Source organism: Mus musculus, chromosome 1, assembly GCF_000001635.26.
Source record: "Mus musculus strain C57BL/6J chromosome 1, GRCm38.p6 C57BL/6J".
Lineage (NCBI taxonomy): Eukaryota > Metazoa > Chordata > Mammalia > Rodentia > Muridae > Mus > Mus musculus.
Genome location: NC_000067.6, coordinates 20,568,119 through 20,594,403, shown reverse-complemented (window position 1 = coordinate 20,594,403; position 26,285 = coordinate 20,568,119). Strand labels below are relative to the sequence as shown.

Sequence of the window (26,285 nt, the reverse complement as noted above, 5' to 3'; positions counted from 1 at the left end):
TTTTGGGATAGCATTGGAAATGTAAATGAAATAAATACCCAATTTAAAAAAATCCAAAGACATTAAATTTTAACAGTGGAATCAAAAGATTGATGTTCTGGACGGTGCATTGTCTACTTTTGTTTCTGGTAAAATATGTCTATGGGCGTGGTGGAAAGGTAGGTAGGAACAGCCTTGCAAGACTTGAACAATATGTTACAGAGTAGTGAGTTGTGTGCCCTGTATCAAGTCCCTTTAATTCACTCTCAAAGAAATACAATAATGCCTGTCCCTTCATTTTCATGGAAATAGCACAGGAATAAGAAATAGTAGGTGTCCAGTCTTTAGGGACACACATTCTGCTTTCCAGTAATGCTTTGTGGGAAATAGTTAATGGCTCTTGTGGTCATATATAGTCTAATGAAATGCTCACATGTGATAATACTTTCTAAACAGTTTTCCAAGGATCAGACACCTGTTTTATATCAAGTTTACCCAGCAAGTGGAGTTCCAGGTAAGAAATCTTCTATTAAATATAAGTAATTATGGATCTCTTTAAGAATCCCATTGTTTTCTGTAAGCAGTCTGATTTAAGTTCATATCTGATGTTGTTTTGAAAATAACTTTCAGCTTCTGGCTTCTTTTTAAATTGGTTTGTTTTCCCCTTTAGGCACTTTTGTTCTATGGCTTTAATGATAACAACAACACAAACTTTAAACATTGTAGCCTGTAGTTTCTACTACCCTGCTTTAAGCTCCAGGTGGACCAGGCTACCAGTAATCACCCTGGTTCCCTTGGATCCACAGATGAAAGACACCTACATACATATAGCTCATTTTTAACCTGACTTAAGGCTCGGCAGCTGGGCTCTTCTAAGCCTCCCATGGCTAGCATGCCTTTCCTTTCCTTTTTGCTCAACACCTGGCTGGCATCTGCTCTCAGCTTAGTTGTGATTCTAATCATCCTTCCACCTGGGGAAGTGATCAATGGCCACTCCACCTAAGATGAGATCTCACATGGCTGGTGACTTTCTTTCCCTCCGAAGCATGGCAGATTCCTTCTTCTCCTCTGGTGTCTCCTAGCCTGCCTCCAAGAACCAGAAGTCCCACTTGTTCTGTCCAGCCATTAGCCTCTGGCATCTTTATTGATCGATCAAGAGCCAATTGGGGAATAGGACCTTCCGCATTCAAGTGCAGATTCCTGATCAAGCATCAGAAACACTGCCTACAGAACACGATTTAAAAAAAAAAAAAGTCCAACAAAATCCAAAGGAGTTGAAACAGGAGACTGTCAGAGATAGAAATCTTCACCACTTGGCTTTATTATCACCTATCTTAGTCCACCCATACCAGGAAGTCCTTACTGAGCCCCTGCTATGTGTCTACTTATATTCTTAACTACTAATATGTCTTATTATCTGAGGATCAAAAAAACCATGATGCTACAGGAGCTATTCTTATTATTTTCATTCTGAAGAGAAAAAATATAAAGTATTGGGCGTTAAAGTGTTTGTTTAAAACAGTGGTTCTCAACTTCCCTAATGCCCCAACTCTTTAATAGAGTTCCTCATGTTGTGGTGGCCCCCAACCATAAAATTATGCCATTGCTACTTCATAACTGTAATTTTACTACTACTATGAATTGTAATATAACCATATGGTATACAGGATATGAATTGTAATGTAACTATTTAATATGCAGGATATCTGATGTGAATCCCCGAAAGGAGTCATCACCCACAGACTGAGAAGCACTGGTTGTCTTAGTCAGGGTTTCTATTCCTGCACAAACATCATGACCAAGAAGCAAGTTGGGGAGGAAAGGGTTTATTTGGCTTACACTTCCATTTTGCTGTTCATCACCAAGGAAGTCGGGACTGGAACTCAAGCAGGTCAGGAAGCAGGAGCTGATGCAGAAGCCATGGAGGGATGTTCTTTACTGGCTTGCTTCCCCTGGCTTGTTCAGCCTGCTCTTTTATAGACCCCAAGACTATCAGCACAGAGATGGTCCCACCCACAAGGGGCCTTTCCCCCTTGATCACTAATTGAGAAAATGCCTTACAGTTGGATCTCATGGAGGCATTTCCTCAATTGAAGCTCCTTTTTCTGTGATAACTCCAGCTGTGTCAAGTTGACACAAAACTAGCCAGTACACTGGTCTAAAGTCTTATCAATAAAAAGCAGTGTGGCTGAGATTTGAACTTAGATAAACCTGTATATATAATCAGTTTGAGGTGTGTAAATTGGGATACAACTCAGAATGCTGTTAGCCCTGATACTTTTTGAGAGGATTTATTCATGAGTTAAAGAAAACATGGACATGTGTACTTAGTCTTAGTCAAAAGGCTCAGAAAGGATAAAACACGGTCACATTAGAACCAGGAGGGTGGAAGAGAAGGTGGCTGGGTAAGGTTAGGAGATTTTCTTAGAAAAAGAGATGGCTCAGTGGTTAAGAGCGCTGACTGCTCTTTGAAAGTCCCGAGTTCAAATCTCAGCAACCACATGGTGGCTCACAACCATCCATAATGAAATCTGATGCCCTGTTCTGGAGTGTCTGAAGACAGCTACAGTGTACTTACATATAATAAATAAATAAATCTTTAAAAAAGAAAAAGAAAAAGAGGATGCTCTGAAGAGTAGGTCCAGTAGCTTTGCCAGCCTTCTTTAGAACCAAATAATAAGCACAGCTTTTAAAAGATGACTTTTGCTATCTTTTTATTGGCAAATTCATATATATATAACACATATATACATATATATTCATTCATATATACATATATTCATATATATATACATATATAAACACACACATTCATATGTCAGATATTTCATTTGTTCTAGATTTCTTGTATGGTAGACATATGTAAACATAGTTGCTAATTTAAAAAATAATTACATCTACCTCTTTACTTATTAGTGTGTGTATGTGTGTGCTATGTAGTATGTGTACCATATGTGCACATGTGCCACAGCTTGCGTGTAGTGGTCAGGAGACAACTTTCAGGAGTTGGTTCTCTCCTTGTACCATGTGGACTCAGGGATGAAACTCAGGTCATCATGCTCAGTAGAGAGCATGTTTTTGTTTTTTACCCACCGAATCTTTGCCAGACCAAGGTGCTAGGTTTTTAGGTATGATCCTGTCAGAACATATAATCTGATTTAATTGTTTTGATGTGTTTGACTGGTTAATATAATCAGAATGAATATGTATGTTATAGACAGTGCTTGTATGTTGAAGTATGTATGTATATAGGCAGAATTGTGTATTTCACGTGTATGTGTGTATTTCAATTATCCTCTAAAGAGTAAGAATTTGTCACTGTCTTATTGGCATGAGGCTTTCACAAATACAACCCATTTCATTAGTTTGAGTAACTGAGACATGATCATGTTTTATGAAGAAGGATGTGCACTGTGGAAGTTATGTGCAGACGTCTAGGTTCCTGCTGCTGAGTGCAAAAAGCTCCAGTTTAGGTGGCAGAGACCTTCTTGTGATAAAGGATGAATGAGGAGGTATGGGAGATGTGGGTCGGATGTCAAACCAGTTTGTCTTGCTGAGGTGGAGTTCTGCACTATCTCTTCTGCCTTGGGAAGTGTGTGTGTGTGTGTGTGTGTGTGTGTGTGTGTGTACGATTGGTGGCTGGCCCTGTCAGATTGGTCCCTTGAGGCACGATGCGTATGACTGCATCTCCACAATCACTTTCTGGACAATTACTCTCATTTCATTTGGGAAGCTTGCCCAGAGTAGCAGCTAGGGACATGCGGGAAGAGGTGGCTACAGAAGAGATGGTGTGTTATTTTATGGGTAGTTGGATTCCTGTATGTGCTTAACAGCCCTTCACTGTGAAGCAGAATCCCCTGGCACTGTGTTCTACTTCGCTCATTTGTCAGCTTCTGTTTGGCTTCTTTGTTTAGGAACAAACAACCAAAGAGCCCACAGGACCGTCTCATTTCTGTAATCTGCTAATCGTTTTCGAATGCCACTTAACAAAGCTTGACCCTCTAGGGCTGGGAAGTCAGTGGTGTGGCTTTGTCAACACCAGATAGATATGTTTTAGCGGCAGCAGAGAGCTTGAGGTTCCAGCTTTCTGAAAACTCTGCGACCTTTGTCTCAGTACTTAAGATGGCACACTGTCTTGCCATCTACCTAAAATGGTCAGCGCTAGGATGCAGTGACTGCAGATGAAAGTTGCCTCTTACTAGTGACAAACAGAATAGCATGCAAAGAACACACAGATTGATGATTGATGATGATGATGATGATCAGCAGCTTTACCTGCTTGTGGAGAAACTTAAAAGTTTTCTGGATGCAGTGGCCACAAGTACCCCGGAGGCATCCTTTTTCAAGTTTTGAGGACTTACTGGATCAACAAAAAGCTTTCTCATCTGCAAAGCTAGTTTATAATATTACTGCCTGAACATTGTGAGTAGCTGGAGTTATAGGTATGTGACATTGTACATGGCTTACCCTGACTCTGCTCAGTGAACAGCATATGTCCAGACTTTAGCCCTAACTCTCTTGCTTGTTTTGTGCTTGTTTTATAGTTCCTGTCCATTTGGCTTATGAGAGACTTTTATCTTTTGTACTTAGAATTACAGAAACTACGTAGGATCTCAGAAGACCAATCAGAATGTGTGACATGACCTCTTCATACAGCTTTTTATTTTGTTTTCTCATTTTTATTAGTTCTTTGAGAATATCATACAATATGTTTTGGCCACACCCGTTATTCCCACTCTTTTCAGATCTACTTCCTCCTTCCCTACCTATCCAATTTTGTGTTATCTTTTTCTTTCCTTAACACACACACACACACACACACACACACACACACACACACACTCCAGTTTGTGCTGCCTGTCTACCTTTGAGTGGGTGGCCTTCCGATGGAGCATGAGTGACTTCCTAGGGGCCACACCCTTAAAGAAAATTGACTCTCCCCCTCCCAGCAGCAATCAATTGCCAATAGCGCTGTATCTAGGGGTAGAGCTTCATCCTAACTTCTCTTACTCCATGCTGGGATTTTGTCTGCTTTGATAGTGCACAGGTTTTGTGCATGGCACCGCCACAAGCACTGTGGGTTTGCTTGTGTAGCTGCCCTGGTGTGTCTGGAAAAAGGTGTTTCCTACTCATCGTCCCAGTCTCTCACTTTTACACGATGACTCTTGAGTCCTGTGGGAGGGCGTGTGATATGGATATCCATCCCCCAACTCCAAAGAGCTAACTAAGCTCTCTGTAAGTCTTACTCTTTGCAAGTTGGCCAGTTGTGAATCTCTGTGCTAATATCCATCTACTGCCAAAAGAAGCTTCTCTGATGAGCATTGAGATATGACACACAAAACATGTATGTATCACCTTACATATGGGATGCCACAAAGGGTTTAATGTATGTGTACATTGTATAACATTCGTATTCAAAGATGCATATCTGTCTCCTCAAACATCTTTTTTTTTTGAAGACACTCGGAACTCTTTCTTCTTGATTTTAAAACCCAGTATATTGACATTATTTGAAGTCACCAAAATGAGAAATAGAATGCCAGGACTTATTTTTCTGATATAACTACAACTTAGCTGTCATTGGTCAACCTGGTCTTAGCCCACCCTGTCACTTTCCAGTCTATGACAAGTACCATTCTACTCTCGATTTCTGTTCACTCAGTGCTTTTAGGTATTATGTTATCTTAGATTTTCTACTGTATAACCCTGACACTGGGTTCTAGCACTCATTTTACATTACTATCATTTATTAAATATGTTAACTTTATATACCTGTGCCTTGTTGGGGATACGTAACAAAACAAACATAAACAGAATTTGTGCTACACATTCGGAGTTTGAGCTAACTCTTCTTAAAACAGGAGAAGTAGTGTCCGTGTACGGCCGGGTCATCACTACCTGGCTGGAGACCTTCGATCCTGATGTGGACTACATAGAGAGGTAAGGATGTGTTTGTTCCTGTGTTACATATCTGCTACATGGCATCCTGGGGCCAGCTTCCTCTGCAGTGGGAAATTGTAATCACTTGACACAGAACTGCTATTTTTCTCTATGTAGTTTATGGTCCCTCGTGCACCAGATTTCAGCTTTTACTCTGTAAATGTAACTGCAACTGGCAGATTAAGTTGCTATCTTTCCTCTTTCCTTCCTTCCTTCCTTCCTTCTTCCTTCCTTCCTTCCTTCCTTCCTTCCTTCCTTCCTTTCTCTCTCTCTTTCTTTCTCTCTTTCCTTCTTTCTCTCTCCTTCCTTCCTTCCTTCCTTCCTTCCTTCCTTCCTTCCTTCCCTTCTTTCTTTCTTTCTTTCTTTCTTTCTTTCTTTCTTTCTTTCTTTCTTTCTTTCTTTTTTGTTTGTTTCTTTTCTTCTTTCTTTCTTTTGTTCCTTTGCTTGTTTCTTTCATCCTTCCTTGCTTCCTTCCTTCCCTTCTCTTTCCTTTCTTCCTTCCTTCCTTCCTTCCTTCCTTCCTTCCTTCCTTCCTTCCTTCCTTCCTTCCTTCCTTCCTCTCTCTGACAAGTAGAGACTAGACCCTGTGTGAATTGCACTGTCACTACATCCATGGGTTTTCCCTTTTGGTTCTTACCCTTTCCTTTCTCCACCCTGAGGGTAAATTCTTTCTAAAGTGATACATAAACACAAAGGTCCATTTACCTCTCTTTTTAGTTACTTCCCACCTGTTTATTCAGAAGTCCTACTGGTGGGATGAGAGGGAACTGTGGGCTCAGTCACCAAACAGGGAAGGAGCCACTAATTCAGGTCTTAAAAGCCGTGCAGCTTGTAATGTTTTCTGGAGTGATTAGATTAGAATGTGACTTTCTTCAATGGACACATTGGAAGTATAAAATGTTACTTATAAAATCATCCACACAGGGGAGAGGAAGACCAGAGTTCATGGGAAGTCATAAGCAACTGCTATCCCCCAGCAAATCCAATAACTGTAGTGAGGATGTAGTGAGAAACATTATTTCACTATTTAACCAACTGCACAGTGTCTATACACAGTGTTTAAAATTTTATTCACCCCGGAGTGAATGTCTTAGAGGCATTTCCTATAGCTTCTCCATCTTTTAAATTCTTCCCTCTATTTATACCATTAAGAAGTCATCAACTTCTTTTTCTTCCTAAATTAAAAATAGACTTCTACTGGAGATAGAAAGTCCAAGTACATTCTTAACCAATGTGCCATTGCCACTATGCAGATCTATCTCAGCCTCCATCTGGGATCCAACTTTTAAAAGGGGCAGAGAAGGTGCAAACTCTACAATAACTGTGCAGACAAAGCATGGCCGACATGGGGAAGGGTTTGTAAGAGCTCCATGTACAGTGCAGAAGCATGGGTCGTGAGGGAGCCTCTATTCTCTGGGAGAAAATTTACAGTCTTCACTGCCCACTGCAGTGGTACCCCGTAGGGCCAGAGGAGAAAGTTTACAATGTTCTGCTTCTTAGCAGCCATGTTTACTGGGAACACCACACTATTGCTTCTTGTCTTTGTTTCTGTTTTTTTTTTTTTTTTTTTTTGCCCTCCAATCCAGCCCATTGATCCTAGAAGCTAGAGAAGACAAATGGCTTACTCCCTGTTCCCTTATAAACAGGCAGACAGGAAGCTGGTGAGTATTTTTGTTGTTGCTGTTATTGTTTTCCTGAGAATGCGTGTGTGTTCAGTTCCTTCCATAGGACAACCTCATACAGATACATTCATCATTTCAAAAACAGAAATCACAGGTAGCAGTTTTCTCCCTTTAGGCTTATAGGAAATAGAGGAGAGGCTCAGTTATCATTTGAAAATAAAAAGTATAAAAAGGATCAAAAACCTAGGCACTTCTTACTAAAGGCAAACCCTACACCAAGGCTTACTCAATGGGTTACATTGAGTAATAGTAATAGTGATATGTGTAGTTATTATTAGTTTTCCTTTGTATAATGAGCAGTCTTTAGAACCCATGTCATAACCACTGTAACGATAATGGCCAGGAAAGCAAATAGTGCCTGAAACGTGTTTTTTTTTTTCTTTTCCCTATTAAATGTGCTTCTGTGTTTACGTGTGCATGTATGTGTGAGGCTTTACCTGTGCATGCAGGTATGCGCAAATTTGATGTGTTGGAATCGTAATAGATCTGTTTCCAACCCTATTCAAAGAGACAGGCCCTCTTAATCAAACTCAGAGCTAGCTATGAGTAGTCTTGCTCACACAAAGTCTCATCTTGTAATGTTTTAAAATGAGTATATACATTTTCTAGGTCATACAGCCCAAATTTGGCTGGATTCTTACTTCACTTTCAACTAGGTGGATTGGCTTTGCTCTGAGGCTATTACAACAATTGTGTGCTGTGACCTGGCTTCTTGGCATGAGTTTTCAGTGGAGCCAAATTCTGAAGTTTCTTTCTAGTGTCTTCCTGTTGTTTGCCTAAAACTGTTGGTTTTTAGGTCACGTCTCGATATATTTTATTATACTTGTCATAAAATAGATCTTTGGGAAGAGAAAACTAAATTGAAACTAGGAGTAAGTTAAATTTTGTTTGTCACACTGTATATTAGCCATGGGGCTTATGTATTGATGACTCCAGTTAGTGTTATCCTGAGGATAACTTTTCTATAGATTCGTTCAGTATGTATCAGTTTCCTCTGGCCAATTTGACTTCTATACATTGGTTTCTTTAAAGAGCCGGTAATTCTAAGCAGTTGTTTGGTTATTCTTACTTCTGTATGTTTTTTTCCACAGTTTTCCCATCCAGGAGGAGCATGGCCTTGGGAATGTGCAGTGTCGTGTGGAAGGCGATTATATTGGTCTGTTTTACAAGTGCCATTTAAAAGAAATTTTCTTTCTTGGTATCCAGAAAAGAAAACAAAACCACATTTTTTTACATGACGTCATGTGAATAATAATAACTGCTGCCAAAATAACTTCTAAAAGTACTACACAAAACAACTTCAATGTAAACTAATTTGTCATAATCAGTAACTTTTCTTTAGAAGTGATCATGCTGACAATATCAACCAGTGTGTTGGATTATAATCATACTTCATCTAAATCTAAGCCCAGGATTTTATTTGCCATATATGTGTCCATTTCCTCATGAAAGTCATAGTCTGAAATATTTACTTGGGTAACATGAGAGAAATTGCAGGCTTGAACAGTAAGGATGATACTGGAGTTTTGGACCTAGGGTAGCAATATCCTGGCTCAGGAGAGTCCTGCACAGTCTTACATTACTGTGTGTGTTTTTGTGTTTCAGGTTCTCAGAATGTTAGTTTTTCAGTATTTAACAAGGGGAGGTGAGTAACTGGGATAGACAAATCTGCCTGAGTCTTGTATTGTCTGTAACATCCGGTGTACATTCTTTAACCTTTATAATTTCAACCACACCCCAGTAGGATATAGCAAACTTCTCACACCTCCTGGTTTTCCTTCACTTGAGAGAGCATTGTGTTCTGACTGACCCGTGGGTATCACAGATGTTTCAATGTTGGGATGATGCAGAATTTTAAGAACTTTAAGCCCTTCAGTCAAAGTGTGGTGACTCTGCAAGAGACATGTTATGTCATAAGAATTGCCTCCTTCAAGAGGGAAAGAATTCATATTTCACCATTTTTTGGAGACACAGAAAAATTAAGATTCAGGATTTCTGGGTGTACCTTACTTCTTGTTCTGGTAGATGTTTTTGTACATTCATTGTTTGATATTAATTTCATTGTGATTATATCAATACATTACATATGAGGATACAGCTCAAAGCATGCATTTGTTTTCTTTTTCTCTAGTCTCAAGAACCAAACTAGTCTACTCTATTGTAGTAATCTATTGTATCTATCTATTGTAGTAATCTATTGTATCTATCTATTGTTGGAATCTATTGTATCTATCTATTGTAGTAATCTATTGTATCTATCTATTGTAGGAATCTATTGTATCTATCTATTGTAGTAATCTATTGTATCTATCTATTGTAGGAATCTATTGTATCTATCTATCTATTGTAGGAATCTGGATCCATTTATCTATTGGAGGAGTCTACCTTATTTATTTAGTATACATTAGCTCAGTATTAGGCCCATTCACATTTCCTGCTGCATTTAACACTTCTGACATCTCACAAAAATAGAGATTATTCCAATACAATCATTGTTTTTATCTATGAGAAAACAAGCTTGTATTCATTGATATTGTTTTTAGGTTATCAAAAGGATCCAACTTATTGAATTTACTAGAGATTATTCTATGAACTCCCTTTTGAGAAGCTGATTTATAAAAAAGTAATGCAATCGGAGGTGACATTTTATTTTCCTTTGTTTTCCTTTGGAGGTCGATGGTGCATAAGGAAGCCTGGCTCATCAGTGCTAAACAGGAACTGTTCCTGTACCAGACATACCCAGGTACTCTTTCCCTTCATCCTGTCTTCATCCCTTCCCTTACAGCACACTCAAAAGTTAGCTCTCCTCTTCTTCTGGCAGCTTTTCTGTGACCATTAACATGGCCTCTTCGTTCTGGTTAAAGGTAAACTGCTTGTATCTGTATCAGTTCTGGTGCTTGAAGTCGTGCACTGATTATTGATGTTCTGAGAGATTAGATGCTTTTGTTCTTGCACTTTCCTCACTGCTTGCATGAACCCAGATGTTGCAGCCCAGTCATGTATTGTGGCCTCTTGATGCGAGCAAGAGATGAAGTAAACATGGCACACATGACACTGGCATCAGTGTAACACAGAATATTAGCTTACTGTGAACTTTTTATTTTATAAACAAGAGTAGGCATTATAAATTAACAGAAAAAAGCATAGGAGTAGTATAATATAATAAGCAGATAAAGGTAACTTACATTAGTTATTATTGAATATAGACAGTACATATTTGTGTTATACTTTTAATTAAATTTTTAATATTTTATTATAATTTGACAGTTTTATAGTCGTAGTTATTTTGTTTCCCATTCCATTCTTTCTTCAATGGTAGTATAGTAGATTTATATGCACTGTCATCACACATCATATGTGTGTTGTGTGTTGTATATGACCTTACAGCAACCTTACTGATGTCACTACATGATAAGGTTTCAGCACCAGTACATTCTTATGGCACTACTGATACAGATGTGATCTGTTGTTTGTCGATGCACTGTCCAAAATTTTTGACTATATCCAAAGAGACTTAATTGTAGATACAAAGATATAGCTATAGACTAAATGACACAAAGGGGGGGTTGTGCCTTCCTGTATGTTCTGAAAAGTGACAGAATGAAAGTGGCACTTAAGAATATAATAGAACTTCTTTCTGGTTATTCTCACAGCCAGGGGTTTATGACTTGACTATTCTGATGATAAGCTATGCTGTTGCCCTCTGATGGGATAACTCTGTTTTAGTTAGGGTTTTACTGCTGTGAACAGACACCATGACCAAGGCAAGTCATATAAAAAAACAACATTTAATTGGGGCTGGCTTACAGGTTCAGAGGTTCAGTCCATTATCATCAAGGTGAGAACGTGGCAGTATCCAGGCAGGCATGGCACAGGAGGAGCTGAGAGTTCTATGTCTTCATCCAAAGGCTGCTAGTGGAAGACTGACTTCCAGGCAACTAGGGTGAGGATCTTATACCCATACCCACAGTGACACACCCATTCCAACCAGGTCACACCTATTCCAACAAGGCCACACCTTCAGATGGTGCCACTCCCTGGTCCAAGGATATACAAACCATCACACTCTGGTACCAAAAGATGAACACTGAAAATTTCAAAGTCCCATGAAATTGTGGACTTGCAATTGTGTAGCAGGTTGGCTATTTTAAGAGAGCACCCATTGTCTAGGTTGGGATACAGTCACAAAACTGCCTAAAATGTGTCTGTGAGGTAGATTCAGATTTTAGAAACAGCAAAAATCTCCCTTTCCAAAAAAGAAAGTGACCATCTTCTACAATGTGGGACAAATGTTATTCGTACTCTAGGCAATCTATCCTACTGGAACTGAATTCTGACCCTTGCCTTTCTTGTCTTTAAACAGTTAGTTACCTGATGTGTTTGAGAGTGGGTGTAAAGAAGCATCCATACTGATGGATACAGCCACAGACAGCAACATGAAAGTTACATCCTTGTTGAGTTTTTGGCATATAATTCTAACATTTACCTCTTTGAGCTAAAGAATAGCTATATTACCCTTGTGTTACTATTGAGAAAATGGGTAAAGGAGGGGGTTGCAACTTATCCAAATGTACCCACAAATGGAAAACCTCATGCACTTAACCAACACTTTTTAGGAAGCATGTTATCTTGGTTATCCTGCCTCAGGCTTCTATGATTCTGCTATGGTTTGCAGTTCTGATGGGCTGGATGAAAAGGCTGGCCTTATCTGTGGTCATACATCTCTTGGGATGGAGACTCATAGGCATAAACATTTTTATAGTGGAGGGATCCTTGGAGATATGGAGAATCCGCAAGGGTCTGGGGCTTAGCCTCTTAGGACTGGCACTCAGCAAGTAGTCCAGTGTGGTTAAGCCTCTAAGTCTTTCTGAGTCCGGATGCAGCCTATGAGAAATGAGTACTGTGGAGCTTGTCCTTTTTCTTCCAGAGACTGGTTAAAGTAGTTGGTGAGGAAGAATATTTGAATTCACCCAACATTTCTCTGTCCTTTTTATGATCACAGTCATGGAATAACAAGTTTCTTCATTTTAGTCCTACATATTTATTAAATACAACACATCCATTTTATTTTATTTTATTTTATTTTATTTTATTTTATTTTATTTTATTTTATTTTATTTTGAAACAATGTTTCTTTCTGTATCCCTGGCTATCCTGCCTTCCTGGTTTACATGTCAGGTAAACCAGGCTGGCCTCGAACTCAGAGATCTGTCTGCCTCTGCCTCCCACTTTCTGGTATTAAAGGAGTGTGCCACGATACCCAGTTGACACATCTATTTTTTTCTTTATAATCTCTGTGTAATTGGGGGACCCATAATTGCCAGTATAGTTTGCTCTAGTGACTTGTAAGGGGGGGTTGTCTGACGATGGTGATCTCCTGCAGATCCATGTTCTACACAGCTACCAGCATTTTCTATGTCAAGCACATACCTGACACTTCACTGTGCCTAGTCTCTAGAGCAGTGTTTCTCAACCTTCCTGATGCTCCAACCATTTAAAAGAGTTCCTCATGTTGAGGTGATCTCCATCCATAACATTATATTCACTGCTACTTTGTAACTGTAATTTTGCCACTGCTATGAATCATAGTGCAAACATCTGATATTTAGGACAGTCTTAGGCAACCCCTGTGAAAGAGTCATTGGACCCCCTAATGGGTTGCAACTCACAAGTTGAGAACTGCTGCTCTAAAGGAGTCACATCTTCTGGGAGAAACAGCTTAAGTGTCTATCTCCTTCTTTTTTTTTTTTTTTTTTTTCCATTTTTTATTAGGTATTTAACTCATTTACATTTCCAATGCTATACCAAAAGTCCCCCATATCCACCCACCCCCACTCCCCTGCCCACCCATTCCCCCTTTTTGGCCCTGGTATTCCCCTGTACTGGGGCATATAAAGTTTGCAAGTCCAATGGGCCTCTCTTTCCAGTGATGGCCGACTAGGCCATCTTTTGATATATATGCAGCTAGAGTCAAGAGCTCCGGGGTACTGGTTAGCTCATAATGTTGTTCCACCTATAGGGTTGCAGATCCCTTTAGCTCCTTGGCTACTTTCTCTAGCTCCTCCATTGGGAGCCCTATGATCCATCCATTAGCTGACTGTGAGCATCCACTTCTGTGTTTGCTGGGCCCCGGCATAGTCTCACAAGAGACAGCTACATCTGCGTCCTTTCAATAAAATCTTGCTAGTGTATGCAATGGTGTCAGCGTTTGGATGCTGATTATGGGGTGGATCCCTGGCTATGGCAGTCTCTACATGGTCTATCCTTTCATCTCAGCTCCAAACTCCGTCTCTGTAACTCCTTCCATGGGTGTTTTGTTCCCAAATCTAAGGAGGGGCATAGTGTCCACACTTCAGTCTTCATTCTCCTTGAGTTTCATGTGTTTAGCAAATTATATCTTATATCTTGGGTATCCTAGGTTTGGGGCTAATATCCACTTATCAGTGAATACATATTGTGTGAGTTTCTTTGTGAATGTGTTACCTCACTCAGGATGATGCCCTCCAGGTCCATCCATTTGGCTAGGAATTTCATAAATTCATTCTTTTTAATAGCTGAGTAGTACTCCATTGTGTAGATGTACCACATTTTCTGTATCCATTCCTCTGTTGAGGGGCATCTAGGTTCTTTCCAGCTTCTGGCTATTATAAATAAGGCTGCTATGAACATAGTGGAGCATGTGTCCTTCTTACCTGTTGGGGCATCTTCTGGATATATGCCCAGGAGAGGTATTGCTGGATCCTCCGGTAGTACTATGTCCAGTTTTCTGAGGAACCGCCAGACTGATTTCCAGAGTGGTTGTACAAGCCTGCACTCCCACCAACAATGGAGGAGTGTTCCTCTTTCTCCACATCCTCGCCAGCATCTGCTGTCACCTGAATTTTTGATCTTAGCCATTCTGACTGGTGTGAGGTGGAATCTCAGGGTTGTTTTGATTTGCATTTCCCTGATGATTAAGGATGTTGAACATTTTTTCAAGTGCTTCTCTGCCATTCGGTATTCCTCAGGTGAGAATTCTTTGTTCAGTTCTGAGCCCCATTTTTTAATGGGGTTATTTGATTTTCTGAAGTCCACCTTCTTGAGTTCTTTATATATGTTGGATATTAGTCCCCTATCTGATTTAGGATAGGTAAAGATCCTTTCCCAATCTGTTGGTGGTCTTTTTGTCTTATTGACGGTGTCTTTTGCCTTGCAGAAACTTTGGAGTTTCATTAGGTCCCATTTGTCGATTCTCGATCTTACAGCACAAGCCATTGCTGTTCTGTTCAGGAATTTTTCCCCTGTGCCCATATCTTCAAGGCTTTTCCCCACTTTCTCCTCTATAAGTTTCAGTGTCTCTGGTTTTATGTGAAGTTCCTTGATCCACTTAGATTTGACCTTAGTACAAGGAGATAAGTATGGATCGATTCGCATTCTTCTACACGATAACAACCAGTTGTGCCAGCACCAATTGTTGAAAATGCTGTCTTTCTTCCACTGGATGGTTTTAGCTCCCTTGTCGAAGATCAAGTGACCATAGGTGTGTGGGTTCATTTCTGGATCTTCAATTCTATTCCATTGGTCTACTTGTCTGTCTCTATACCAGTACCATGCAGTTTTTATCACAATTGCTCTGTAGTAAAGCTTTAGGTCTGGCATGGTGATTCCGCCAGAAGTTCTTTTATCCTTGAGAAGACTTTTTGCTATCCTAGGTTTTTTGTTATTCCAGACAAATTTGCAAATTGCTCCTTCCAATTCGTTGAAGAATTGAGTTGGAATTTTGATGGGGATTGCATTGAATCTGTAGATTGCTTTTGGCAAGATAGCCATTTTTACAATGTTGATCCTGCCAATCCATGAGCATAGGAGATCTTTCCATCTTCTGAGATCTTCTTTAATTTCTTTCTTCAGAGACTTGAAGTTCTTTTCATACAGATCTTTCACTTCCTTAGTTAGAGTCACACCAAGGTATTTTATATTATTTGTGACTATTGAGAAGGGTGTTGTTTCCCTAATTTCTTTCTCAGCCTGTTTATTCTTTGTATAGAGAAAGGCCATTGACTTGTTTGAGTTTATTTTATATCCAGCTACTTCACCGAAGCTGTTTATCAGGTTTAGGAGTTCTCTGGTAGAATTTTTAGGGTCACTTATATATACTATCATATCATCTGCAAAAAGTGATATTTTGACTTCCTCTTTTCCAATTTGTATCCCCTTGATCTCCTTTTGTTGTCGAATTGCTCTGGCTAATACTTCAAGTACTATGTTGAAAAGGTAGGGAGAAAGTGGGCAGTCTTGTCTAGTCCCTGATTTTAGTGGGATTGCTTCCAGCTTCTCTCCATTTACTTTGATGTTGGCTACTGGTTTGCTGTAGATTGCTTTTATCATGTGTAGGTATGGGCCTTGAATTCCTGATCTTTCCAAAACTTTTATCATGAATGGGTGTTGGATCTTGTCAAATGCTTTTTCTGTATCTAACGAGATGATCATGTGGTTTTTGTCTTTGAGTTTGTTTATATAATGGATTACATTGATGGATTTTCGTATATTAAACCATCCCTGCATCCCTGGAATAAAACCTACTTGGTCAGGATGGATGATTGCTTTAATGTGTTCTTGGATTCGGTTAGCGAGAATTTTATTGAGGATTTTTGCATCGATATTCATAAGAGAAATTGGTCTGAAGTTCTCTATCTTTGTTGGATCTTTCTGTGGTTTAGGTATCAGAGTAATAGTGGCTTCATAAAATGAGTTGGGTAGAGTACCTTCTACTTCTATTTTGTGAAATAGTTTGTGCAGAATTGGAATTAGATCTTCTTTGAAGGTCTGATAGAACTCTGCACTAAACCCATCTGGTCCTGGGCTTTTTTTGGTTGGGAGACTATTAATAACTGCTTCTATTTCTTTAGGTGATATGGGACTGTTTAGATGGTCAACTTGATCCTGATTCAACTTTGGTACCTGGTATCTGTCCAGAAATTTGTCCATTTCGTCCAGGTTTTCCAGTTTTGTTGAGTATAGCCTTTTGTAGAAGGATCTGATGGTGTTTTGGATTTCTTCAGGATCTGTTGTTATGTCTCCCTTTTCATTTCTGATTTTGTTAATTAGGATTTTGTCCCTGTGCCCTTTAGTGAGTCTAGCTAAGGGTTTATCTATCTTGTTGATTTTCTCAAAGAACCAACTCCTCGTTTGGTTAATTCTTTGAATAGTTCTTCTTGTTTCCACTTGGTTGATTTCACCCCTGAGTTTGATTATTTCCTGCCGTCTACTCCTCTTGGGTGAATTTGCTTCCTTTTTTTCTAGGGCTTTTAGATGTGTTGTCAAGCTGCTAGTATGTGCTGTCTCCCGTTTCTTCTTGGAGGCACTCAGCGCTATGAGTTTCCCTCTTAGAAATGCTTTCATTGTGTCCCATAGGTTTGGGTACGTTGTGGCTTCATTTTCATTAAACTCTAAAAAGTCTTTAATTTCTTTCTTTATTCCTTCCTTGACCAAGGTATCATTGAGAAGAGTGTTATTCAGTTTCCACGTGAATGTTGGCTTTCCATTATTTATGTTGTTATTGAAGATCAGTCTTAGGCCATGGTGGTCTGATAGGATACATGGGACAATTTCAATATTTTTGTATCTATTGAGGCCTGTTTTGTGACCAATTCTATGGTCAATTTTGGAGAAGGTCCCGTGAGGTGCTGAGAAGAAGGTATATCCTTTTGTTTTAGGATAAAATGTTCTGTAGATATCTGTCAGGTCCATTTGTTTCATAACTTCTGTTAGTTTCACTGTGTCCCTGTTTAGTTTCTGTTTCCACGATCTGTCCTTTGAAGAAAGTGGTGTGTTGAAGTCTCCCACTATTATTGTGTGAGGTGCAATGTATGCTTTGAGCTTTACTAAAGTGTCTCTAATGAATGTGTCTGCCCTTGCATTTGGTGCGTAGATATTCAGAATTGAGAGTTCCTCTTGGAGGATTTTACCTTTGATGAGTATGAAGTGTCCCTCCTTGTCTTTTTTGATAACTTTGGGTTGGAAGTCGATTTTATCCGATATTAAAATGGCTACTCCAGCTTGTTTCTTCAGTCCATTTGCTTGGAAAATTGTTTTCCAGCCTTTCACTCTGAGGTAGTGTCTGTCTTTTTCCCTGAGATGGGTTTCCTGTAAGCAGCAGAATGTTGGGTCCTGTTTGTGTAGCCAGTCTGTTAGTCTATGTCTTTTTATTGGGGAATTGAGTCCATTGATATTAAGAGATATTAAGGAAAAGTAATTGTTGCTCCCTTTTATTTTTGTTGTTAGAGTTGGCATTCTGTTCTTGTGGCTGTCTTCTTTTTGGTTTGTTGAATGATTACTTTCTTGGTTGTTCTAGGGCGTGATTTCCGTCCTTGTATTGCTTCTTTTCTGTTATTATCCTTTGAAGGGCTGGATTCGTGGAAAGATATTGTGTGAACTTGGTTTTGTCGTGGAATACTTTGGTTTCTCCATCTATGGTAATTGAGAGTTTGGCCGGGTATAGTAGCCTGGGCTGGCATTTGTGTTCTCTTAGTGTCTGTATAACATCTGTCCAGGCTCTTCTGGCTTTCATAGTCTCTGGTGAAAAGTCTGGTGTAATTCTGATAGGCCTTCCTTTATATGTTACTTGACCTTTCTCCCTTACTGCTTTTAATATTCTATCTTTATTTAGTGCATTTGTTGTTCTGATTATTATGTGTCGGGAGGAATTTCTTTTCTGGTCCAGTCTATTTGGAGTTCTGTATGCTTCTTGTATGATCATGGGCATCTCTTTTTTTATGTTTGGGAAGTTTTCTTCTATTATTTTGTTGAAGATATTAGCTGGCCCTTTAAGTTGAAAATCTTCATTCTCATCAATTCCTATTATCCGTAGGTTTGGTCTTCTCATTGTGTCCTGGATTACCTGGATGTTTTGAGTTAGGATCCTTTTGCATTTTGTATTTTCTTTGACTGTTGTGTCGATGTTCTCTATGGAATCTTCTGCACCTGAGATTCTCTCTTCCATTTCTTGTATTCTGTTGCTGATGCTCGCATCTATGGTTCCAGATCTCTTTCCTAGGGTTTCTATCTCCAGCGTTGCCTCGCTTTGGGTTTTCTTTATTGTGTCTACTTCCCCTTTTAGTTCTAGTATGGTTTTGTTCATTTCCATCACCTGTTTGGCTGTGTTTTCCTGCTTTTCTTTAAGAGCCTGTAACTCTTTAGCAGTGCTCTCCTGTAAATCTTTAAGTGACTTATGAAAGTCCTTCTTGATGTCCTCTATCATCATCATGAGAAATGTTTTTAAATCTGGGTCTAGATTTTCGGTTGTGTTGGGGTGCCCAGGACTAGGTGGGGTGGGAGTGCTGCGTTCTGATGATGGTGAGTGGTCTTGATTTCTGTTAGTAGGATTCTTACGTTTGCCTTTCGCCATCTGGTAATCTCTGAAGCTAGCTGTTTTAGTTGTCACTGTTAAGAGCTTGTTCTTCAGGTGACTCTGTTAGCCTCTATGAGCAGACCTGGAGGGTAGCACTCTCCTTAGTTTCAGTGGGCAGAGTATTCTCTTCAGGCAAGCTCTCTTCTTGCAAGGCAGGTACCCAGATATCTGGTGTTCGAACCAGACTCCTGGCAGAAGTTGTGTTCCACTCACTAGAGGTCTTAGGATCACGTGTGGAATCCTGTGTGGGCCCTTGCGGGTGTCAGGCGACTCAGCTGGCAAGGTAGCCGGGGCTCGAGTGGAGTGGAAGGGGTTTGTGCCCCAGATCAAGCCCGGGTAGCCTGCTTCCCTATGTACCGCAGTCTCAAGTTCCACGCGATTGGATTGGGGTAGGCGCTGTGTTCCACTCACCAGAGGTCTTAGGGTCCCGTGGGGAGTCCCGTGTGGGCCCTTGCGGGTGTTGGGCAAGACTCCGCTGTCAAGGTAGCCCGGGGCTCGAGTCTCGAGTGGAGCGGAAGGGACTTGTGCCCCAGATCAGGCCCGGGTAGCCTGCTTCCCTATGTACTGCAGTCTCAAGTTCCGCACGATTGGATTGGGGCAGGCACTGTGATCCACTCACCAGAGGTCTTAGGGTCCCGTGGGGAGTCCTGTGTGGACCCTTGCGGGTGTTGGGCAAGACTCTGCTGGCAAGGTAGCCCGGGGCTCGAGTCTCGAGTGGAGCGGAAGGGACTTGTGCCCCAGATCAGGCCCGGGTAGCCTGCTTCCCTATGTACCGCAGTCTCAAGTTCCGCGCGATTGGATTGGGGCAGGCACTGTGATCCACTCACCAGAGGTCTTAGGGTCCCGTGGGGAGTCCCGTGTGGACCCTTGCGGGTGTTGGGCAAGACTCTGCTGGCAAGGTAGCCCGGGGCTCGAGTCGTCTATCTCCTTCTTGTGTGGTTCTATGCTAACTCTTCTTCACATTTCTCCTCTCTGCCTGTCTCTCTTCCCCATCTCTCTGCCTATTCTAGCAATACCAATATGCATTTTGTAATCTTACCCAACTCTGCCTATTATTTGTTTTCAATGTCCCCTCTTACTTTTATGTGGTCAATTATAATTTTAATTTTCTTCCTAAAACAGTCTTGCTCTATAGCCAAGCTAGCCTTGAGTTTGTTGTACCATTGCCATAGCCTTCCCAGTGCTGGGACTCTCACTTGGTGTACACCTTTCATGCTCAGCTTTTCTTGGTCAGTTTAAATTTACCCTTTAGGAGTCAGTTCAGATATTATATGAAGTATAATATGAAAGTATTTTTTCTACTGTGTCTTAGTTAGGGTTTTACTGCTGTGAACAGACACCATGACCAAAGCAACTCTTGTAAGGACAACATTTAATTGGGGCTGGCTTACAGGTTCAGTCCATTATCATCAAGGCGGGAGCATGGCAGGGTTCAGGCAGGCATGGTGCAGTAGGAGCTGAGGGTTCTACATCTTCATCCGAAGGCTGCTAGTGGAAGACTGACTTCCAGGAAGCTAGGATGAAGGTCTTAAGCCCACACCCACAGTGACACACCTACTCCAATGGCACCACACCTGCTAATAGTGCCACTCTCTGGGCCGAGCATATACAAACCATCACATACTCAGTACCACAATCTACTCCTAAGCCTTTTTATACTTCATAGCCTCTTTAATTTTGTTGACCTGTATGTAATTACCTACTGTAATTATACTCCCATATATATATACTTCCTTACCATTGACAAGTGCTTGAAGAAAGGGGCTACTCTGAATTCCTCATTATGTTCCTAATGGAATAGAGTAGGCCCTATGTGGATGCTGGAAAAAGATTGTGCTACCTACAGCTGTTCTACAGGGCTAGGAAGCTTCTCTTCCTAGTGAACAATAGTGAATGCAGAGACGCACAGCTGCTCCAGATGCTGCCGATAAGTGATGGCTGAGTGCTTGGCTCTAAATAAGACACTTAAACTACTTCCACTAAGGCTCAGGAAACACCATGAAAGAGAGTGCAGAGGAATGTGAAACCCAGATACAGGAAGAAGGAGTGTAAAATGCCAAATTCTGGGCATCGCATAGTCATCGCCATCTTAAACTTACACTGGACCTGCAGGAGACTTGCCTGCAAGTTTAATTATTGGATACCGAAAGATTCTGGAAGATTAAGGGCCATAGTCTTTGTTTCTGGACCCATTGATGAGTTTACCAAGTGCCAGTAGACAGTATTAAATGTCTGGTCAAAGAAATGACCTTGGTTAAGGTCAGTGTGTCAATAACAAAACAAGAAGCTTTGAAAGTGGGCAAAGGATTTGTAGAGAGGGAAGGGTGTTGAAAGGGTCGGACATCAGAGTAATTCAAATGCATTTTTATTCATGTATGATGTCCGGCACAAAGCAAGTTAGAAAAAAAAAGGATTACTACTTTGAAGTCGTAACTATTCATGACCAGCCCCTGTGCAAATACATCTAGTTTATGTCATGTCTGAATATATGTCCACTATACATTATACTATGAATACATATACATTTATACTTGATTTATCAAAGAGAACAACTCTTCTTTCCTGTGGAAGGAATCAGACTTTAAACAAATATCTAAAGAAAGGATGAGGGCTGGAGAGATGTCTTGGTGGTCAAGAGCACATACTGATCTTGTAGAAGACCTGAGTTCATTTCCTAGCACCCCCCAGGAGGGAGCTCAGAATGACCTATAACTTCAGCTCCAAGATAATCTGGTGTCATCTCCTGGCCTCTGTAAGCACGGCACCTCCCCGTCCCCATATACACATAATTAAAAACAAAATCTCTTAGGAAAGGGTAGCATAAAAGCCTTTAGGGTATGTTTCACATTGCTATAGGATATTCAGCTTGAAGGAAGAATGAGTAAGACATTGTATACACCTGGAGAAGACCAAAGGACTGGGTAAAGAAAGTCTTAGCTAGTGCATTCCTTGTGCCGTACACTACTCTCTTCCAATGTTAAATCCTTGATGTGAAGAGACATACTTCATAAGAAAGCATAAGAGATGCAGGGACCTTTGCTGATACTGTGAGTGACCATCCTTATAACTACTGACCTTGTCTGTATAACATCTATTTATAGTCCCTTTGTTATTATGTGCATTTGAAGTGCACAGGCGTGCTTTCTTCTGCACTTTCTCACAGAAGTTCCACTTCCCCCACCCCAGACTCTCTCCCACAGCAAGCACTGTGGGGTGCACAGGCAACTTGCCTCTGTGTTTTTCCACAGAATCAGAAGTTCTGCTTTCCCCAGATCTTGCTCCCCCATGCAGCAAACTGGGGCCTTCCTCTCCTTCCCTGGATGCTCTGAGAGAACTCCAGGAGCCACAGGTGCGAGCTTGAGTGAGAGGATGACAGCCTCCCTCTCCTCTGTGACACCAAGGCTAACACTCTCTCTCCCTGATAACTGGCTGGGCGCTTCCCAGGTATAGCTGGCACCTGTCCTTGGATAAAAGGAGATTAGGGTCTCCTGTTTAAATTATAGAAGGGAGGTGATCAGAGGTCACAGACAGTTATGGCTGGCCATAAAACTAGATCCTGAGAGACCCACAAAGATGATCAATCCTTAGGTCGGAAGACTCCCCCCTCTCAGCCACACAACTCAGCCCTACCAAGTGATACTGTGTTTGAGTTATGACTTGCCTTCCCCCACCTTCCCCCATCACCATAAGTATTCAAAGAATCTCTAACTATGCTGCATACAAGTGCTCACCTTTCAAGCTTGTGGTCACACTCCTGTCCTGCCCTGTGGGAAGGTTTGTGGTCCACGATTGCATAAGACGTTCTTGAGCTCTCCTGGGTTTCCCACAGAGTCGGGGCACAACACATTAAAACGACTATTAGAAAAACTTCAGCTGTTGCTTAACTTGTAGTGTAAGAGTTGAGTGGTGCTGATTTCTCTGGGTCACATCACATTATGTATTTAGAAGCTCCCATTTTTATATACTCTTGCAGAAATCTTATCCGTGTTTCCAAAAGTTGGGAGCCTTGGGGGAAGAACGGACATCATCATTACGGGAGATTTCTTTGACCCTTCTGCCCGGGTTACCATTGCAGGTAATTATGCTAAAATAAAATGGTTCAGTTTTTTTTTTTTTTTTTTTTTTTTTTGTTTTCGAGACAGGGTTTTTCTGTATAGCCCTGGCTGTCCTGGAACTCACTCTGTAGACCAGGCTGGCCTTGAACTCAGAAATCCGCCTGCCTCTGCCTCCCGAGTTCTGGGATTGAAAGCATGCGCCACCACGCCTGGCTTCAGTTTTAAATTCTCTAGGCTGTAGGTTTTGTTTGTTTTGTTTTGTTTTGTTTTGTTTTGTTTTGTTTTGTTTTGTTTTGTTTTTAAATCTCTCTTGGCTCATGGCTGTGAGGGGAAGCTGTCTTACATTTGAAATTTGTATGTATGTATGTATGTATGTATGTATGTATGCAGTGTGTGTATAGATGTGGATGAGTATATTTGTATGTTATGTGTCTGTGGTATGTGTGGGGTGTGCTGAGTGTGTATGTGTGTGGTGTGGTGTCTATGTGTATGAGTGAGTGTATGTGCATGTGGTATGTGTGTGGGTGGATGAGTGTGTGTGTGTGTGTGTGTGTGTGTGAGAGAGTGTATGTGAATGTATGCCACAGCGCTCCTGTGGAGGTCAGAGGGCAGCTTTTTGGAGTGGATTCTCTCCTTATCTTGGGGATCAAACTCAAGCTGTCAGGCTTGACAGAAGGTGTGTGCCTCCCATACACAGCCTGTCATTGGCTCTGGATTTGTCCTTTGTCCTTTCTGATATCTGATTCTTCTAAGGTCTTTCCCTGTATGTGTTAGCAACCAGGTGTGATTTTTGTCCTGTCACCTTGCACATGTGCCACATTGACAGGATGGCCTTCAGGAAGACTCAGCATATGTGCATATCTGTCCTATGGGTGCATGGAAGAGAAAACATATCTGCCTTGCCCCAAAGGTCTTCTTTGATTAAAAACAGCCTTTCTCTTCATCTTTGGCAGTAGCAGATGGGCATTTCCTATGCAGCCTCCTCTGGAGAGTTCCCTTGGGAAACCGCTTGGTGGTGCCTTTCTAGAACCCTTTGTCTTGAAACAGGGGTGCTTCTGACACCCACATGCTGTACTTACCCACCCCACAGAGCAAGAGGGTCAGCACCTCCCTGTGGAATGGAATTGCTTTGTGTGACTTGCTTGCTCACAGCCGGCCACACTCCATATTCAACCCCTGGTGCTCTGCACAGTCCCTTTCCTGACCTTCTGTCAGAGTGACAACTTTTGCTACTATCCAGACCCTGCCCTTTACATCAATAGGACCTTTTTCAGCCTTTTCTCCCACTGCACACTCATGAGTGAGTGTGTGGTTTTGTGGCGTGGGTTGCCTCCGTGGCATGCATACATGTGTTTTTGGCATGGCATGGTGTGTTTGTGTGTGTGTGTGTGTTTATTTACAGGTGTATTTATAGGTTTTAAAAATTCTCCTTAGGCATCCCATGTGATATTAGATATGTGTCTCCCAGGAAGATTGAGTGCACTACCAGGGCTCCAGGAAATGAAGCAAGGCTCACTGCTCCTCAGGCAGGTAAGGAAATCACTGGGGCTGCACAGTAAATTCTCCACTGCCATGCTTTGTCTCAAGGATCCAGGGAGTAGAAGGAAACATGCTTGAATTCTGTTCCAGCAGTGTGACTAATTAGATCCCCAATGCCATGATCAAGCCTATCATATCAGGGAATGTCTTAGCCTCATTTTGTTCCTGTGTGGCACTACATTCTTAGCCTCCACCGTATGTCTAAGCAGTAGACTTCAGGCAGAATATAACTGCCACCAAGACACCGTGGCTACTGAATGGAATCCCCAAACTGTCTCTCTGCATTTGGTAGGGAGGTTGTTTGCTTATGGACCGAGGAGACAGGAGCACTGGAGCATGCTCTTCTCTGTTCATAGCAGCAGCAGTAGGTAGATCAAAGAGTAAGGCACAATGGAGTATATTTAAATGCTGTTTATTTCCCCTGTGGGCATTTTTCTGTTGATATCACAAATGGGTATGTGAGGTGACATGGCCACCAGCATCTGCCTCCAGGAGACACCCATGGAGGAGGCAAGGCAGCAGGTTCCGCCTGTCTTCATTTGTTTGAAGCTCCCACATTTTCTGCTAGGCATTAGCACTAGAGGCTGCAGTTCAGTTAAGGATAAGGAAGGCTGGCATGTTGCTCTGTCAAGAACCACGGGTTGCTGTTCTGTGCATGAGGCACTGACCTAATGCTCAAAGCTGTAGCAAGCCAATTAGAAAGGCTCAGCACTTACAGGCAAAACTGCCCCGCAGGAGGGAAGCCTTCTTAAAGACAGTCCTTTTGGTGTGTAGAGAGAAACGCAAAGGTCTGTCTTGAGAATTCTGGAGCTCCCAGATTGCCAGTGTTTACTTAAGGAGAGCTCCCACCCAAGGAAACCAAAGTACTGAAGCAAGTGATGCAGAGAAAGTGTGTTTCCTGCGTCAGGACGTGGAAGGTGGTTCCCTTGTTGAGCATTTCCTGCTTTAGGTGCTGTACTCATGGTAGGATCATTTCCGGAAAGCAGCTATTTGAGTAAGTGATACCCTTTTTGAAAAGCTGTTGAAGTTTGTCCTGTGGAAGTAGGGCAAAACAAACAAACAAACAAACAAACAAAAAAACACTCAAAGCAGGGCTTCTCCAACATGGCTGATTCTTGCCCTCAGGGGATAAGATGATATTAGCATCTAATGAGTTCAAACCAGGGATGCAGTTCATCCTTCAGTGTACAGCACAGCCCAACAACAGAGCTGCCCAGACTAAAACAGCAACAGGACAGAGGTTAGGAATCTCAGAGTTAAAGTGATTTTCTTAACATGCTTTGAATTCTCTGCTTATCCCGTATTTATGATCCACTTTAGGGGCTAATGAGCAACATTAGTAGTTTATAATAGGTAACCTTTATCGAGTAATTACTGTATTTCCAGATCCTATAGTCTTTGAATATTGTTTCTAGTTCTTACCAGCCCTATTTTGATGTATGAGTGAATGGAGACTCAGGGTATTGAGGAATGCCTGCAAACCTCATACCTAGTAAATGATAGACCATAAATCTGAATACACAGTTAAATACATCTAGAACTTTAGTGAGTATCCGGGATGACTGTCCAACACTGATAAAGATAGGTATCCAGTACCAATGCCCAGTGCCTTTTGCCTCTAGGTTTGCTTAACACAAAGTATAAAGATATAAGTGCAACATCAGTTAAAATACCACATAATCAAACTATGCCGCCAACTGG

At 41.2% G+C, this 26,285-nt stretch overlaps 1 protein-coding gene across 4 annotated transcripts in view; it reads left to right on the top strand.

The window, feature by feature from the left end:
• Positions 1-26,285, top strand: part of Pkhd1 (polycystic kidney and hepatic disease 1) — a 560,304-nt gene that overhangs the window by 23,679 nt on the left and 510,340 nt on the right. For all 4 annotated transcript variants that reach the window (NM_153179.3, XM_011238384.3, XM_006495521.2 and 1 more), the window contains exons 6-13: positions 436-493; positions 5,841-5,919; positions 7,506-7,580; positions 8,693-8,757; positions 9,207-9,246; positions 10,274-10,344; positions 22,964-23,065; positions 24,480-24,575. In NM_153179.3, the coding sequence (NP_694819.2) occupies positions 436-493; positions 5,841-5,919; positions 7,506-7,580; positions 8,693-8,757; positions 9,207-9,246; positions 10,274-10,344; positions 22,964-23,065; positions 24,480-24,575 (586 nt within the window). The remainder of the gene's footprint in view (positions 1-435; positions 494-5,840; positions 5,920-7,505; positions 7,581-8,692; positions 8,758-9,206; positions 9,247-10,273; positions 10,345-22,963; positions 23,066-24,479; positions 24,576-26,285) is intronic.